This window comes from Ascaphus truei, chromosome 2 (assembly GCF_040206685.1).
Source record: "Ascaphus truei isolate aAscTru1 chromosome 2, aAscTru1.hap1, whole genome shotgun sequence".
NCBI classification, from domain to species: domain Eukaryota; kingdom Metazoa; phylum Chordata; class Amphibia; order Anura; family Ascaphidae; genus Ascaphus; species Ascaphus truei.
The window spans coordinates 114,316,121-114,335,468 of record NC_134484.1 but is presented as its reverse complement, the minus strand read 5'-3'; the positions used below and the strand labels follow the sequence as shown (position 1 = coordinate 114,335,468).

The following is a 19,348-nucleotide window of genomic DNA, read 5'->3' as shown; positions in this document are numbered from 1 at the left end:
ATGAGAGACAGAGAGAGACAATTAGAGAACTCAATAATTAATCTAGTCGAGCTCCATTTGGCCAAAATAAACAAGATCTAGTGCTCAATGAAGAATGGTTGTTGTATTTGTAAGTCATAAAACTATTGACTTAAAGCATGTATGGCATTGTTTGTATGTCCGTGCGTGCGTATATGTATATATGTGTATATATATATATATATATATATATATATATATATATATATATATATATATATATATATATATATATATATATATAGCAACTGTAAATATTCCTGTATATTCATTTGCATGTCTTAGACAGGTCTGCAACCCTCCCTGTCTTTCAGCATTATCGCCCAGCACACAGCACTTCCACTGCAGCAAGGGATTCTGGGAAATGACATGCAAATGAGCACACAGTGACACCTTTTATCTCAAGCTCACATTACATGAACAACCCTTAGCCAATGCATGCTGCTTTAAACACAGCTTTTAAGCAAGGACTTGGGAGATGCAAAGTCAGTTAACCCACTCACAGACATGTTTCAACCTTGATGGGTATCATCAGTGTGAGGTTGGTTGCTGACATTTGCTCACCTACTCTTTAAACTCAAATGAGCAAATGTCAGCAACCAATCTCACATTTGGGTGTGACCAGTTTCTAATGTTCAATTTTTAGCTAAAATCATTGAAAACTATCCCTTAAATAGTTAGTGAACCATCCAACACGATTTATTTTGTTGGATTCCCACCATCTCGATTTTGAAAACATTAGAGCACCGAAACAACACTGATAGGCGTCACTGGCATCTTGCTCATCACAGTAATCAAAGGAAGCGCCGCTGCTCTGATCCTTCTCAACCGGAGCACAGCGTTCGACACAATGGATCACACTCTTTTCCTGACCAGACAAATTGGATTTTGGGTTGAGAGGTAAAGGTCTGGACTGGTTTCAGTCTTTTCTTAATGACCGTTGTAAGAAAATCCCCCTCAAAGCGAATTCTTTAAATACAATCCCACTGATTTGTGGTGTCTCTTAGGGATCTGCCATCTACATAGTTCTATTATATATATAATTTTAAGTTATGGTGGGTGAAAAAGGCGACAGAAAACCTCGCCCGTTAGCATATAGCCAATAAAGAATATCACTTGTGAGCACATTTACATGTCTTAGACAGGTCTGCAACCCTGCCTTTCAACCATTATCACCTCGCATACAGTGCTCCCACTGCAGCAAGGGATTCAATGACCTAAAAATCTATAACTCTGCCATTCCAAAGAAGAGAAGCTGAGAGGGCTTGGAAATATTTTTGACAAATACGCTAGGGGGAAAACTGTTACTTCCAAATCCATTGGCTGAGACAAATTAAAGCAATTCTCTCTCAAAAAAAAAAAACTACAGATAGTAGCAAAGGCCTTAGTCCTCTCCAGGCTGGATTTGGCTAATTCTCTGCTGATGGGTCTCAAAAAATACAATATCAAAGCCCTGCAGTTAGTGCGAAACGCCCCTGCCTGCCTCATAGAAGGCAAGACGAGACCACATCTCACCATTATTGCAAGATCTACACTAGTTACCGGTGTACCAAAAGGGTTAATTTTAAGATCTGTTCCCTTACCCTTTAAGGCTATATCATAGACTAGTTTCTCCCCCTCCCCACCCCCTACCTTCAAAACTGCCTAATCAGTAACATCCCCAATCGGGGAATCAGATCTGCCATCATCTGTTAACTGATTGAGCCTCTGTTTAAGGTCAATAAAGCTGGAGAGAGCGCATTTTCAAAAACTGCCCCAAGACTGTGGAATAAACTCCCTGTTGCTCTAAGAAATCAGGAAGCTTTTCTTCCATCCAGAAAGGATTAAAAACCTTCCTTTCTAAACAAAGCATGGCAAAGAGATTCTAATAGCCTGGCAGACAGCTTTCCTGCTCCCATACGTGCTTGCCGCCCTTTGTTGGTCTTCCTCGTCGTTCCCCTATATGTTTTCTTTCGATAGCTCCCGGTCATAGGCAGGGGTAAATTTTCCATTAGGCTGGCATGGCTATAGCAACAATTTTGGGGGCGACGGCAATTTGTGTGTGTGTAACTCTTACCTTATCCGGAACAGGCCTCCTCCTGTAGCGTCGTCACTGCCAACCAACGTCAAACGATGACGTGTTGCCATGACAGTGTGGTGTCACATGATGCCGTGACGTCGCTACGCTGCAGGTTAGAGACGCCCCCGAGCGGCAAAAAGATAAGTGTGCCACTGGTAGTAGGCCTGGGATGGGCGAACTCCCCAAGTTCCTTCACGCTCTCTACTACCGAGTTTCTTGGTGTGTAGTACGTTAGAGAAGAATTTTAAATAAATTAAACAGGACACTCACAAATCTTCAGGAAATGCCAAGTGCACCGCAAGTCTGCAGGCAGCACAGAAAATCCAATAGGCAAATCAAACCAGCACTTCAAAATAAACATTTATTAACATTTCAGTTTAATGTTCAGAAATTTTGATAAATGTTCTTTTTGTATACATTTCAAGTGAGTTCCATCTTAATTTACCTATTTAAAATGATTTATATGCGCTACATTTTCTATATTTAAAACACAAATACAGGTATCTATGATAAAGAGAAGTAGGACAGGCACCTCATGGGAGCAGCCATCTTAAATGTAAACGACTACATCAAGTTTTCTTTTCTTCTCAAAACAGACTCCGCAATAACAAAAAAATTCAACATCTTAAGCACAACCAGGAAGCTACAGATACAAAAGCATTAAATGTACTTTTACTATGAGTAACAACAAATGTACTTATACGGTCGAACGATTACAGAAATTTCTTTCAAACATTGCTCTGAAAACATAAATATTATCACGCTAGGAAATAATTAAGCATCTGATTACCTTGTTGGAGAGAGCAAAACAACTAAGCGCACTTAACATCCATTACATATTGCCAGTGATGTTTTATTGCTTCAGAGATAATGTTTGTTGCCACAGTGATGGTTTGTTACTCTGAAGTGATCAGTGGGTGGGTTTTTGTTAGCACAAATTAAGGTTGTTACTTGTTCCATCTACCCACTCACCACCCCCACACGTTGTGTCACTTAAAGGTAATACTAAAAATGACACTTAATTAACTTTACCATGCACTGAGCCACGGTACATCTTCTGAAAAACATTACAAAGGCTACATGTGTCTAGTTACCGAGTATGGATCGATAGTTACCATATCACATCAAGAGCAAAAGCTCCCATGTCTCTTCAAGGAGAAATCCCCCCACCCCCCCAAAAATAAAATGACAAGAAAAACACTTTATTTCAATGGTTGCTTTAAACATAACCTCATAACAGACCCCTTAATGCTTTTCAATTATCTTCACTGCTGGTCAAAGCGCCAGCCGCAGAACAAACTAACTTTTTGTTGAGGTTTCTTCCGCACTTCAAACGCGTCTTCATTATTAGAAGACTAAAACTTGCAGGCTTCCTCTGTCCTCTTTACATTTTTTTTTTTTTTATAAATCCCCAGGCAAAACCGAAATGCTGCTTGATGCATACAAGAGATTGGAACACGCATTAGCGTATTCTTATATGTCAGTAAATGCTGCGTTACGGCTTCTACATTTGAAATAAATATGGAGATTTTTATTTCCCCCGACTTTTTCCCTATGTGCCCCCGATAAAGACTACATTAACAGATTCATACCCAGGAGAGTGGACGGCGTTTCCGGCTTCTAAGCCGAATGGGATCGTGGTGGTAGAGAAAGAGAAGAAATAAAGACCTTTGGGACTCTTGGAAATCGATTCCAAGACTTTTATTTTTTTGCTCCTCTCCCCCGACATATTTACGTATATATGGAGATCTATAATACTGCATTATTATACACTTGACGATAGCACTGCTGAAGTTGACTTTTCGCTCTGCATGTTTTTAGCGCCAGCTATTGTGATTGAATAAATATAGAATATTGCTCTTTTTTGTCGTAACATCACATTTGGGCACATTTTTGGAAAACGCAAATACTTCTAGAAATATATGTATTCACAACCTCTCACTTACCAATTATGAACCATCAGCTTCTGCACAGCCAGCAATGCATTGTAGCGGACCTGCTGGTCTTCATGATGCATGTGGTTCATTACCAGCTGCTTCCCACCAAGTTGCTCAATCACTCTGTAACAGAGACAGATGAAAAGGGTTTGATGCATATTGATATCTTTCACAATGAGCCTGATGGATTTGTCTCCACCAGGGCACTTATCTTGGGTGGAAGAACTCTTTAGACAAACACTTAACCCAAGAGAGGCCTGCAGCACATTGCTCTATTCTGCAGTCTGCTGCAGGCCACTTTGGCAGTGAACGGGGGGGGGGGGGGGGGGATAAGCTTCATTTAAAATGAGCCCAGAGACATTTTTGTACATTTCTGAGAGATAGCTCTACTTTGGAGAGCTAGATTCTTGTTGTGTGACATTTTAGTGCCACATCTGTGAACAGACAACATTGCCAATGTCTTTTTTGTTTTGCATACAATTGTAAGGCTTTAAATGAAGGCCGTTTTCCTCTTTTTGTATGTATGTATGTTTGTTTGTCTTTATTTATATGGCGCCATTAATGTACATAACGCTTCACAGCAGTAATACGCGTAACAATCATATAAACAAATAATACAAATAACACAAAGGAAAGAAGTGCTTCAGATATGTAAAAGTAACATTTAGGAAAATAAGTCCCTGCTCGAAGAGCTTACAATCTAACTGGTAGGTAGGAAGAACGTACAGAGACAGTAGGAGGGCATTCTGGTAAGTGCGTCTGCAAGGGGCCAATGTTTATGTATGAGGTGTTAATTATCCTTAATGTTGGATAGTCATTCACCCAATGGGCTCTCTACTAATGACTATCCATTTGAACCAATTCACTGGCAGCAACGGGTTGCGAGGCCACCCATTGGGCTTAAATACACAGCCTATTACTTCCCTTGTATTCCCCCTTTGAGAAAGTCACCCGGGTGCAACAAAACGCGTCAGGGAGCATCATTACGCAATACGCACTGACACTACGTCACTACGCAAGCACGATCAGGCCGGATCGAGCGCGGGACCTTTTGCGGCTGACTACAATTGGAGATTCTTCTTGAAACTGAAAATCGGACTTTTGTAAAGATCCTATGTGCAACAAGGTTTCTCAGTCGACCGCTGTTCGTTTACACCATGGAGTGAGATCTGGACTGTGGATTTCGGACACAGAGCTACCTGGTTGGCGGTGATAGTTATTCACAATTGCACATTTTATATATACCCTTGAGAGTGAATTTCTTCCCCCTCCCACCTTTACCATCAATAAATGTACTTTTTTACGCTATGGGTCGTGCTCTCTCTCTTCTTTCTCCTCTAGGTCATAATCGGATGTGGTTAATCTTTTGGAGAGCTGCCGGAGACCCCAACACCACTACTAATTATCCAATATCTTAGGACTTTTCTACAAGGACTGGTTCTTATAACTTCATTTATATATCACTGTTTGTATTCAAAATTACTACTAGCATTGTATTATTTAGTGTGCACTAATATTTTTCACTACATTCACCTATTGTCACTATATTCCTATCAGGTCACATTTAATTTTATTTTATCACATTGGCGCTACTTTATATGTTCTTTTACACACACACACACACACACACACACACACAAAAATATATATTAAAAATTATATACTGTATAATTTTTTTTATATATCTATATGTATGTGTGTATGAATGTATAGCTTTAAAATACTTATAGGAAGCGGTGTGTGCATATATATATATATATATATATATATATATACACACATATATATACACATATACACACACACACCGCTTCCTATAAGTATTTTAAAGCGCAATGTCAGACCCAATAATATATATAAATACATGCCTGTGTACCATAATGGATCATGTATATATATTCTTTTAAATTATTCAATTTTTCACATTCATGTTAAATTACACAGGACATTATGTTAATATAGTCCAAACAATTAGCAATATAGTCACAAATTGGAAATAGTCAAAGATAATAATAATAATAATAATAATAGTTTTTAACATTAATACCATGGACAGAAGAACACACAAAAACAGAAAAGAAAAATAGACAACAAACACAATAGACAGGACACGAGGATGAGCATCCATAGGGAGAATGAGATATCCTGATAGGTGAGGGCCAATTAAAATAAATCCCGTGTTTAGCTCATTCGGGCTAAGCTTTTTCAGTTTATATATCCACTCTGCGTCAATGCGTAACAACATCTGATCAATATTGCCACCCCTAGCCGGGCATTTCAGTTGATATATGCCCATGAACGTTACGCATTTCACATCACCACTGTGAAATTGTATGACGTGCCTCGCAACTGGAGTGTCATTAGCATGTTTAATAGAATTAAATGTGCTCAAGTATGTGTCTGCGAAGATGCCTGGTGATCTTGCCCACGTAACTCTTACCACAATTACACGTGATGAGGTAGATCACATTAGTGGTTCTATAGTTAATAAAAGTATCCACCCTGAAATTCTGTGTGTTATCGTGATTGGCAAATGTTTTTGCATTGCATGTTTTTTTTTTAAATTACTGTTACACTTTCAAATCTGTAATATATGTTTTAAGTAATACTACTAAAAGTTATATCCTAATTGTTAGTGGTGTGCCTTTCAGTGAATTTCTCTTTGAGCACACTGTCTAGTGTGCTCACCACTTTACTGATTCACTTTCAGTTCACAGTTGCACCAACTTATTATAATTATCGATTATTTCATTTGTTTATTGGTATGGCCTTTAGCTGATCACTCCCTATCACCTCTGCCTTTTCCTTGTACAAAAGCAGCCATCGTTTTATGCTGCTGGACAATAAGAGATTGCTTAACTTTTACTTTACAAACATGATCAGCTTTATTTTAGAGGCCCATTTCCATATTTTTACTTTATGGGAATAATCCATGTCAAATCAAAGAAACTTCATCACTAGTATGCGATATTGTAAAGAAACATATCTGTAATTGCTCCCACACAGCATATTAAAAATTAAGTACTTATTACAAGCAATTTGTGCATACATTAAGATTAGTTAGTACACACACACGCGAGAAGAGAAAAAGAATCCCATCTCATCTGCACTCACTACCAACGGGTTAAGATACCAGTGATACTAAGGACTAAAAATCTTGAATATAAAAGAACCAAAACAGCCACAATTAAGAATTGTTTGTAAAGAGCTGTATTTTTTAAATTCAGACCATAAGTAAATAATCTGTTTTCTTTTTGCAATGATCTTCACGTCTCTACCTACCTGTCAGTAGTGAGTGCAGATGAGCAAGGATTCTTTTTCTCTTTGTGTGTGTGTGTGTGTGTGTGTGTGTGTGTGTGTGTGTGTGTGTGTGTGTGTGTGTGTGTGTGTGTGTGTGTGTGTGTGTGTGTGTGTGTGTGTGTGTGTGTGTGTGTGTGTGTGTGTGTGTATCAGCAATATCTATCTTAATCTGGTCTGTAACTGTTTCATACTCCCATAATATATATTTTCTTTAACTGTGCACGCAATGTCTTGTATATAATGTATACCCTGCTCATTTATGTAACTGTATTTGTAACCATGTATTATTTGTCTTAACTCTGTGCCCAGGATATACTTGAAAACGAGAGGTAACTCTCAATGTATTACTTCCTGGTAAAATATTTTATAAATAAATAAATAAATCTCCGTCCCTGCATTGCAACTTACCATTATTTACTCCTAGGCTGAAGCAAGATTTCTCTATTTGTTCATTACATTAAGGTTAGTGAATACAGCATTCACGTGACATGGCTTTCCCTTGACAATCTAATTATAAATGAAGATTAGAAGTGTGCCTCTAAAACAGAGTTCTTTCAGGTGAGCCAGCTATCTTTTATACCAAGACAAAAGCTTGTATTCTTCTTTTACAGTAGCTCTCCCTGCACACAGCTCTCACTGAAGTCAGCTGTAACCTATTCTAATAGACATGGAGAGCTTTTGTGATAGGGCTACCTTTAACCACACCCCTGCCAGCTGAAGTACTGTACAAGGTTTTAGAAAGAAAACAAATAAAAAAGGAAATGTCTTAACTCATAATCCTTTCTCCATAATAATGATTTGCACTCATCATTCCTTAAGTACACCGGAGGATCTCCATCTTTCCATTAAGCTAGAATACATGTCAAGGCTAGAAATTTGCAGTGGACAATAAGTGGACCTCGAGTCATATTTATATACATCTGTCTGCATTCAGCACTGGGATATTTAACTTCATATGGAGAAACTTAAGTATGTCTCAATTTGCGATCAATGTTTAGAATCTGTATTGTGAGCTACACAAAGAAAGCATTCTTAAAGGAGCAAGCCAAGCTGTTTTTTTCCTCTCTGTTTTCTTAATACAGGATTGAAGGTGGTCTCCGGAGCTGAACCCCAATAATTTCAGCTCCGGGGACCCCCTGCTTCCGGATGTACTTACCTCTGTAGTGGTTGCCGGTACCCGCTCCTGGGTTCATGTTATAGCTGCTTTTCAAAGATCCCGGGCACTGCAGGCCAAATGGAATCTGTGACGTCATCCGGTGCGTCTTACTATTGGCTCATGTGACGAGACATCTTTTAACCCGCAGCGATACAACACCCGCCAACCCCCACTACAGAGGTAATTATCTCCATAAGCAGGGGTTCCCTGAGCTGAAATTAATGGGGTTCAGCTCCAGAGTCCCTTTGCTTCAAACCTGTACTAAAAAAAAAAATAAGAAATAAAGGCATGGATTCCTCCTTTAAATAATGCAGTAAATATGGATTAAACAAGCCAAACAAAAAATATTTGGTTACTTAACTTTTCACTATTTATTCTTACCTCTCCCTCCCCCTTGAGACTTACGGTGTTACAATATTCCAACCAATCACTCTCCTAGTTACAGTACATGTCCATGCAACTCTTCCTGCAGTAGCAGGTCTTCCCCTGCAACTCTGTACCACTCCACTCACCCCCCCCCCCCCACCAAACCTCAAGGATACAATACCTCAATTCCACAAGACTTCTTTTTCTAATCTTTCTTTACTGCTCTTTTCCCTATTAATTTCTGCCACACACAATCTTCATTGCCCACTTTATACATCTTGTAACATATATGTGCAAAAACGCCCCCTCCCCATTTTTGCAATTTGTGTGCCCCTGTGCTCGTGAGATTTGCCCTGCCTATCGAGGTGGGTGGCATGAAGGGACACCAAGCCGTAGGGCCCACGCCTATAAGTAAACAACCCACAGGAAGCAGAAAGAGAAGCTACTGTTGGTAAACATACAGTAATGCATCTTTAAGAAAAGTGCTGCTGAAAAATTAGTATTTGTTTTTAAAACAATTATCTAATTTGTGATTTATTGGTTTAGGATTTCCTTCTAGAGGACGCAATTATGTATTTTAAAGTATATACAAGTTGCAAAAAAAGTTACAATTATTTACCTATGTTTTGCTAAAATTTAACACTCATTATTATCCCCAAGTGCCCAAACAACACAGTATCTTCCAGGAAAACATTAGGCAATAACTGATTTATGCAAGAAATCAGTGGTCACCGACAAGAGGAAATAAAATAAAAGACCTCTTTCTGGACTGCAGGCCAAACTAGTGTATGCTCTGCCAGACACACCTTTGGTGGCAAAACAGAAAAACACTTTAGGGAGATTCATGAAGACAAGGCCTCTGTGACCTCGCATAAAATAGGGATTTAAGCGAAGGCAGTTAATGCGCAAACACAGCTATATTCTTACCGTAAATCTATACTTGCAACTCTTGCAACAATTATTACCTATGCTGCATATTAAAATGGCAAGATACTGTAGCACTGCATGATATTTATTTTGGTACTAAAGTTATACTTCTGAACAAATAACAATATTATAGAAAAGTGATGCCTCGGTCCCTTCTGACTTTAATAATACAATGACATGCGATTTGTCTGAATCATTTCATGGGAAAAACAAAATTAACCGATTAATAAATGATATCATATACACGAGGCATCAATAATAGCCATAAATTAAAAGCATCTGAGCTTGACAGATCTATACTTTCCTTATATTTTCCATGTATATTGTTCTAGGCCATGTTAACTACAGTAATTGTTTTAAATTAAAGCGTCACTCGTTTTGTTTTTGTAACTCCTGCATAGCATAGCAAGCTGCTCACACACTAGAGAGATATATCTTTTTTGTATTTAATACAGCTCAACCCCGTTATAGCGCGATCCACTACAATGCGAATCCGCTTGAAACGCGGTCTGAGCATGGCTCCCGAATTGAAAGCCTCCATTTTGCCGCCTTATCTGCATCTCAAATCCTCCATTTTGCCGCCTTACGCTCTCCTCTTCCAGTTGTCCTGTCCACGTGCTCATCTCTCTGCTCTCTTGCCATCGTTTTTTTTTTCAAACATTCAATTCAATGCTTTATTGACTACCAGACACACAATTAAACATTACTACATTTTGTACAAAAGACATGCAGGGATTGAACTCGGGACCTACTGATACCAATGCCTTGCCTCTTACCTCTACACCATAGACTTGGTGTGACAAGACATACCCTATAAATATATTTATCCTAAGTTTTAGCAGTTTGCTGGTCTGGAGCATTCAGGTGTGTGTTAACACAATGCCAAGGAGGAAAGACATCAGCAATGATCTTAGAGAAGCAATGGTTGCTGCCCAATCAATCTGGGAAGGGTTATAAGGCCATTTCCAAACAATTTAAAGTCCATCATTCTACAGTGAGAAAGATTATTCAAAAGTGGAAGACATTCAAGACAGTTGCCAATCTTCCCAGGAGTGGACGTCCCAGCAAATTCATCCCAAGGTCAGACCGTGCAATGCTCAGAGAAATTGCAAAAAACCCAAGTTACATCTCAGACTCTACAGGCCTCAGTTAGCATGTTAAATGTTAAAGTTCATGACAGTACAATTAGAAAAAGAATGAACAAGTATGGTTTGTTTGGAAGGGTTGTCAGGAGAAAGCCTCTTCTCTCTAAAAAGAACATGGCAGCACGGCTTAGGTTTGCAAAGTTGCATCTGAACAAACCACATGACTTCTGGAACAATGTCCTTTGGACAGACGAGACCAAAGTGGAGATGTTTGGCCATAATAATGCACAGCGCCACGTTTGGCGAAAACAAAACACAGCATATCAGCACAAACACCTCATAAAAACTGTCAAGCACGGTGGTGGAGGGGTGATGATTTGGGCTTGTTTTGCAGCCACAGGACCTGGGAACCTTGCAGTCATTGAGTCGACCATGAACTCCTCTGTATACCAAAGTATTCTAGAGTCAAATGTGAGGCCATCTGTCCGACAGCTAAAGCTTGGCCGAAATTGGGTCATGCAACAGGACAATGATCCCAAGCACACCAGCAAATCTACAACAGAATGGCTGAAAAAGAAAATAATTAAGGTGTTGCAATGGTCCACTCAAAGTCCAGACCTCAACCCGATTGAAATGCTATGGCTGGACCTTAAGAGAGCTGTGCATAAACAAATGCCCACAAACCTCAATGAACTGAAGCAACGTTGTAAAGAAGAGAGGGCCAAAATTCCTCCACAATGATGTGAGAGACTGATAAAGTCATACAGAAAACGATTACTTCAAGTTATTGCTGCTAAAGGTGGTTCTACAAGCTATTGAATCATAAGGTGTACTTAGTTTTTCACACATGGCTTCTCCATTTTTGCTTTATTTTTGTTAAATAAATCATGACACGGTATAATATGTCATGTGTTGTTGTTCATCTGAGGTTGTATTTATCTAATTTTAAGACCTACTGAGGAGCAGATGATTGTTATTATGTCCTGATATGTAAAACCATAGAATTCAAAGAGGGTGTACTTTCTTTTTCACACAACTGTACATACATACATCTTTTTTCACTTGACACCCAATACGTTGTCGGGGCTGCTCATTTATCCACTACTCACCTTAGACGTTCATACATGTCCATTGGATTCACCTGAGATATAGTTAATTCAATTGAATAACTATAAATCATCCACACTATATAATAATAAGTGATACACCAAAACTCTGTTACGTTTAAGTATGCGCACACGCCTCTTCTTGTTTTAATTGTTTTTATTATATTTTGGTTCACATTTTTGCGTCGACCCCAACACTGATATTTTTTACCAGTTTGTTATACTAAAGTTAATTTTAACTCCGGTTTGGGGTGTTTTCTCAGTGCAGCACAAAAGGGATTCTTTAATTCCTACATTTGTTAATAGGAACCAATAAGAAAACCAGAACTGTAAGTTTACAAACTAAACCCATATGGAGTTCATAAACCTTGGGAGATTAATCCTAGGCTCATGACTCCCTTTCTTTCCCTCCTCCAACTCCCCGTCACTTGATCAACATGCCCCTCTTCTTCTTCGCCCTTCTAACCCCAGATCTTGGCTTAACTGCCGTACATGCATTATCTGCTTCTGCACGCTCCGCTCTAACAGTCCTCACCAAAATAACAAATGACCTTCATGTTGCCAAAGACCAAGGTCATTACACCATGGTTACATTACTCTAGCTCTCTGCAGCTTTTGATAGGGTGGACAACCCCCTCCTTCATATTCTCCATGCTCTTGTTATCGGTAGCAGAGCTATATCCTGGATTTCTTCTTACCTTTTCCATAGTACTTTCAGTGACTAGTTCGTCAATCTCTTGGTGGTTGTACCCAAGGGGTTTGTCCTGTGACTTCTTCTCTTTTCTCACTACACATGCTCTAGGTGACCTGATCCTATATTCTGGGTTTAAATATCACCTCTATGCTGACAACACAAATTTACTTTTCAACCCTTGACCTTATACCGGCTGTCCAGATTAAAATCTCTGAATGTTTTTCTGCTACATCATCCCGGATGGCCCTCCATCGACTCAAACTTAATATGCCAAGCTTCTTCCCAAGCCTGGCCCCACTGCCCCCCTTCTCTAGTACTGTTGGCAGAAGTATCATACACCCAGTATCACAAGCATGCTGCCTAGGTATCACCTTTGACACATTGCCTCATGTTCACAATGTTTCTAAAACCCTTCGATTTTTCCTCCATGACATTGCAAAGATATGCCCTTTCCTCTGTACCTTTACTGTTACAACTCTAATGCATGCCCTCATTCTCGCCTGTTTTGAATATTGGAACCTTCTACTGTCTGGCCTTCCTGCTCTCACCTCTCTCCCCTACAATCTATCCTAAATGCTGCTGCTAGAATCACTTCACTCTCTCCTAAATCTATCTCTGCGTCTCTCTGTCTAAATTCCTCTCCTGGTTTCCTATTAAATCCTGTATCACTTCCAAAATTGTACTCCTCACTTGTCTATACACTCTTCTGCCCCTTCTTATATCCCAGCCTTAATTTCTGGCTATACACCTGCCGACTGTTGCGTTCTGCTCAAGGATGTCTTCGGTCTACCTCCTTCTGTATCTAAAGCCCTCTCCCGCCTGAAACCTCTCACATACTGCCATACACCTCTGGAATGCCCTTCCCCCAACTACCTGACAAACACCTTCTCTCTCCACCGTTAAGGCCCATCTTAAACACACCTCTTTAATGGAGCATTTGGGTAGTTCCCTTGGCTAATACTACACATCTTGTATGTACTAACCTTGACCCCTGGCAGACGTACTTACCATAACACTCTCCTACTGTCTCTGCAAGTTTTCCCCACTTACCACTTAGATTGTAAGCTCTTTGTGGCAGCGACTTGTTTTCCTAAAGTCTACTTTTAGGTCTAAAGTGCTTATTCCTAGTATGTCTCATGTATTACTGCTGTAAAGTGCTATACAAATAAAGTTTATATGTACAATAAAAAGGTAAGAAACATTCGCCTTGAAAAATATACTATTGTAAAAGCAAACTGAATCATTTGCGAAAAGGAAACCCACAGGTGTAACATTTCACTTAGGCTTTGCTTTACGTACAATGACAGCCTCTACTTACCGCTTTCCTCTTGGGTAATGGCGTACATATTCCCCCACGTCATGAGCAGCTACAGCCAGAACTTGGGGATCATCAGAGACTTCTAAAAGCTTGGTTAGGATTCTAAATGGAATAATTATAAAAAGGAAAGGTCACTGCACTGCAGGGAAAAAAAGATCCACATACAGTCTTTGCCCCTGACCTTTACAGTCAACTAGAAAGGCATATCAGACTTCTGATGGTAACCCAACTAGCAAATGATTTTACAAATCAGAAATGCGGCATTTCAAATTTCAAGCACAGGACTGTCTTCATACATTATGTTCAAATTCTGCCACCAACAGCAGGTGGAAGGCAATCACAATATATTAGGCAGGCTTGAATAAAATGTTCTTTATGGCCACAACAATTTTAAGTATCAACACCAAACCAATGTATTTTCAGTTCCCCCTCTCTCTTTGGTCTCCAAGGTTATATTTGGGGGGGGGGGAGGGTGGAGTGATCTCTACTGTGATTTTTTTATTTTTGTTTTTTTTAAGTTTATTATGTTAAATACATTCTTTAAAACACAAGATTGATTTTTGTGTACAAATCTGAATAGATCTAAGCTAATTTAGACAGGTGGAAATGAGCATCTTTCATCTCCAGACAATTTTCTTTTCAGGTGAGTGGATTTAAACAATGCTCCGCTGAGTGCTTGAAAGGATTTGTACACATTTAATGGTGATATTATTGAACCTATGAATGTCACCACAGATGGATTATCAAGAACAGTCTTTTCCGATTTCCTTTTCTTCCGATAAAAACCCCGCCCAATATGGGCAGATAAAACATGAACCTAACCTGACCTTTCCCCCCCATCAAAGCAATTTTTTGTTAATTCTGGAATTATATTCTCTCTCTCTCTCTCTCTCTCTCTCTCTCTCTCTCTCTCTCTCTCTCTCTCTCTCTCTCTCTCTCTCTCTCTCTCTCTCTCTCTCGAGAGAGAGAGAGAGAGAGAGAGAGAGAGAGAGAGAGAGAGAGAGAGAGAGAGAGAGAGAGAGAGAGAGAGAGAGAGAGAGAGAGAGAGAGAGAGAGAGAGAGAGGGCTCGCTCTCTCGATCTAGAGAGGGCTCTCTCTCTCTCTCAATATATATATATATATATATATATATATATATATATAGAGAGAGAGAGAGAGAGAGCTCTCTCTCTCTCATAAATTGTTAGTCCAAATAAAAAAAGCTAATCACCTAATACTGAAGAACATAGACACACACCCTTCAACTCCGTTATAACGCGTTCCATTACAATGCGATACCGTTTATAACGCAAAGCAAGCGTGGCTCCCAATTTTCGTAAGTAATGTGGATTTTTGCTTCTGACCATGTGATATACATATATACAGTACCATGCAGATCTTCCTACCTGCTGTTTTCCAATGCCACCTGCCCCCCCTCCCCCACTCCAGATCTAGCCTCTCCTGTGCCCTGCTGGGGTGACCAAGGCTTGTCATGTCCCAGGTGGCAGGGAGCTTGATGTCTCTAGCTGCTTCTGTTATCCACTCCAGGGGTGGGCAAACCTTTCCCCCTGCCTGCTTGCCTCCCGGCTTGTGCCCATGGCAATGCAATGTCACGCGGCCCTGCTCTGTCATTTGACGCCGGTTACCATGGCGATGCGTTGCTCTGACGCTCTGTTCAGTTCGTACCCGAGGTACGTAAACACTTATGGCAACAAAAAGTCGGATCCCAAAGCCACCGAGCCTGGGATAACTGGGAGAGTTATCCCTGCTCTCCCCCTCCAGTGGCCGCAGAACCCTTGAGGGGTGCAATTCTCGCGCACAAAAAGGAGACATACGAAATTGATACTGTAGCATGTATAAGTTTATGCCTAGAATTATGTAACGCAATCCGCTTATATCGCAATTTGATTCTTTGGACCCCAAGCACCGCATTATAAAGGGGTTGAGCTATAAATGATTGAGAGGACGGCAGGGTAAGAGCGAGTAGTAGTGTGTGCGTGCGACAGCTTTGCTCGCTCTCCCCCTCCCCCGCCCAGAGCCCGCTCTCCCCTGAGTCAGAGGAGTGTGGCAGGGTAGGAGCGCGTAACAGTGTGTGCGTGTGACGGCTTTGCTCGCTCTCCCCCTCCTCCCTCCCACAGCCCGCTCTCCCCTGATTCAGATGAGGACGGCAGGCTAGGAGCGCGCTGCGCATGCGCTTTTCTCGTGCAGCCCTGCCTGCTCTGCTCTGACTCTTCTGCTGCCAGCCACAACATACCAGCATCTCCCCCCGCCTGTCTTCGAGTGACTCCTAATAAGGTAGGCATTTGGGGGAGGGAGATCTGGGGGGAGAAGATGAGGATGGATGATGAGGGGGCTGGGGGAGAGATGAGGATGGATGATGAGGGGGACTGGGGGAGAGATGAGGATGGATGATGAGGGGGGCTGGGGGCGAGATGAGGATGGATGATGAGGGGGGCTGGGGGCGAGATGAGGATGATGATGAGGGGGGCTGGGGGCGAGATGAGGATGATGATGAGGGGGGCTGGGGGCGAGATGAGGATGATGATGAGGGGGGCTGGGGGCGAGATGAGGATAATGATGAGGGGGCTGGAGGAGAGATGATGATGATGAGGGGGGCTGGAGGAGAGATGATGATGAATGGGAACTGGGGGAGATATGATGATGATGATGATGATGATGATGATGATGATGATGATGATGATGATGATGATGATGATGATGATGATGATGATGATGATGATGATGATGATGATGATGATGATGATGATGATGATGATGATGATGATGATGGGGACTGGGGGAGATATGATGATGATGAGCTCGGCTTACGTTTGTGAGATGATTAGGAAATTAGATCATTTGAATCAAAGTATTTAAAATGTAATTTTGTTTCAAGTAAACATGGTAAAGAAATGTATAATTTGAATAATAAATGTTGTTTTTCCTGTGCGGCCCGAATCTGTTTTCCTTGGAGGAGTTAGGCCCGTCGCACTTTACAAGTTGTGCAGGCCTGGTCTAGAGAGTAGAAAGTAGAACAGGTAGGAGGTGGGTGAGGGGAATGAGTGGTGGTGAATGATATGAGTTGATGGTTAGAGAGCGGAAATAGGGAGACCGAGAAAACAGAAAGGGAACAGTTTTCATTAAAGACCAGGTCTAGATAATGACCATACTTGTGGGTGCTGGAATTGGTCCACTGGTGAAGACCAAAGGAGGTAATGGGAGGAAGCAAGATGCCCAGAAGATTGAGGGATCATCGATTTTTACAGTTGATGTCCCCCAGTAAAAGGATAGGAAGGGGAGGGGGAGAGAAAGAAGAAAAGCCACGATTCAAGGTCACAGAGAAAGGAGGATGTAGAGGCTGTAGTGGTCGGAGGTTTGTACATGACTGCAACACGTAGAGAGAAAGGGCAGAACAATTGGACAGCATGAACCTCAAAGGAAGAGAAAAAAAAACAGATAAAGGCATAGGGCAGAGCCGATATTGGCAATGGGGCCACTCTGGCCATTAGGGTGTTGAGTGTGAGAGAAAGAGAGACCACCATAGGAGACAGAAGCCTTCACAGCAGAGCTCTGTTGTGAGAGACAGCTTTCTGTTAGAGAACAGAGCTGGAGAGTGAGAGCAGAAGAGGTCGTGTACATCCAGAGTCTTTTTAATCAGAGCGGACGTTCCAGAGGGCACAGGAAAAGGGACGAGAAAAGGAAGGGAGACAAGGAATAGGTAATACGTTAGCTGGGTTAACACACTTAGCTGGGAGGGAGGAGGCAGGAAGGCATAAGCAAGAGCAGGTGTGTATATGGCTGAATCCAAGATTGAGCACGAGAGCAAGAGAGCGCAAAAGAGCGCAAGAGAATTTGTAGGGGTACTTTTTATTGAGGGGTGTAGAAATTTATGGGAAAGGTGTGTAAATAGTGGTACAGTGTATGGGCAGAAGAATAGGTGGAGGGAAGGAGAGATGAAGAAATGTGGATAGGCGGAGGAGAGTGGGGAAAATTAGAGAAAATAGAAAAGTTTACAAAGGTGTGATGAAAATACAACCACAAAAAGTAATAGGGAGGGCATAATGAGATGCAAGGAGAGAAAGGTACAGTATGAGGAAAGAGTTCACAGATTTCGGAGATTAAGAGGAGTAGGAGTTGAAAGACCAGGTGTATAAAATCAGGCCTGGGAAGGCAGCGTAGCACTGAAGGTTAAACAGCAGCTTAGAAAGTAAGTCTTTAAATGTCTAAACATGTTCAGAGCTTTTAGAAAGCAAATGTCTCACAGTTGAAGAGTAGTTGAAGTGCAGAATCCAGTACCTTTTGTATACTTCACCTCCCATTTTAACTCCACAGACACCTTATATGTGACACATAAGATGTTACATAGCCACTATAGAATGACTTAATACCTCTAATGTCATATGACAACACAAATGAAGGGAGGAGCTGGGCCTATTCAACTCAGACATTCCAAGGAGATATTGATTTATTAATGTTATATTGGCTCACCTACACACCATAGTATATACGGTCTCAACACCTGCTTAAGGTCTTTGCCGTCAAGCAACAAGTGCCAATGTTTTCAAAAAATTTAGCAGTTTATATTGCTCCATTATACATGAGCCTATTAACCAGATAACTTTGTTTGTTTCTAGGAATATCCCTGCTGTCAAGAAGTTGATTTCTGGGTCAAATGTGACATGCTTGTATGCTTTATTAACAGAGATTCTTCAAAAAGAATTCTTTAAAATCGACACCACTTGTTCAAAAACTAGCATGGAACAATTGTGTATCAGTCGCAGAAACTACCCAGGAGGAATGTTCAGTGTCATGTGTCTAGGGAGGTGGCTTATCTGCCCTTGAGAGGCAGTGTCCTCCCGATATATAGTGGTCCCTAGATTGCCCAACTGATCTTTAGAGATGGTCAAGTCCAAACATTGCTGCGAATCAGTCTTAATCTCATAAAATAATGCTACAATTGTGATTATTCTTGTTCGGGAATTGAAGCTCCAAAAACAGATCTGATGTCCCCTTCCACAGTATCAAAATATAATCAATCTACCTATTCCACAGTTCTATATGACTAGTATAATTCTCATTAGTCCCACTGAACACAACGTATGCATTTTAAAGCATACAATCAGAGTGGTACTTTGTGGTGCAGCATAACATAAAACCGTTATTTCATTGGGGTTAGGGGCCTCTCAGAGGGTAATTTAAACTCCATATTCAAGTCAAAGGGGGTTCTGCAATCAGTCACTTCTGATCATATCAAAATAGCCCCTTAGAGTAGTGGTTCCCAACTATAGTCCACAAAAACATAAAACAGGTCAGGTTTTAAGGCTGATCTGTTGGGGGTTCTTGAGGACTGGACTTGGGAGCCACTGCCTTAGAGTAAGGTTTGAACTTTTGACCATTTTCTAA

The 19,348-nt window shown here is 40.8% G+C and overlaps 1 protein-coding gene across 5 annotated transcripts in view; it reads right to left on the bottom strand.

Moving 5' to 3' along the window:
* ATP6V1H (ATPase H+ transporting V1 subunit H) overlaps positions 1 to 19,348 on the bottom strand; it is a 106,907-nt gene that overhangs the window by 26,568 nt on the left and 60,991 nt on the right. For 4 of the 5 annotated variants that reach the window (XM_075584362.1, XM_075584370.1, XM_075584375.1 and 1 more), the window contains exons 13-14: positions 13,967 to 14,068; positions 4,024 to 4,137 (exon numbers count right to left, since the gene is read on the bottom strand). In XM_075584362.1, the coding sequence (XP_075440477.1) occupies positions 4,024 to 4,137; positions 13,967 to 14,068 (216 nt within the window). Of the gene's footprint in view, positions 1 to 4,019; positions 4,138 to 13,966; positions 14,069 to 19,348 lie in introns of those variants that run through there. The other variant, XM_075584383.1, reaches the window with a different exon arrangement.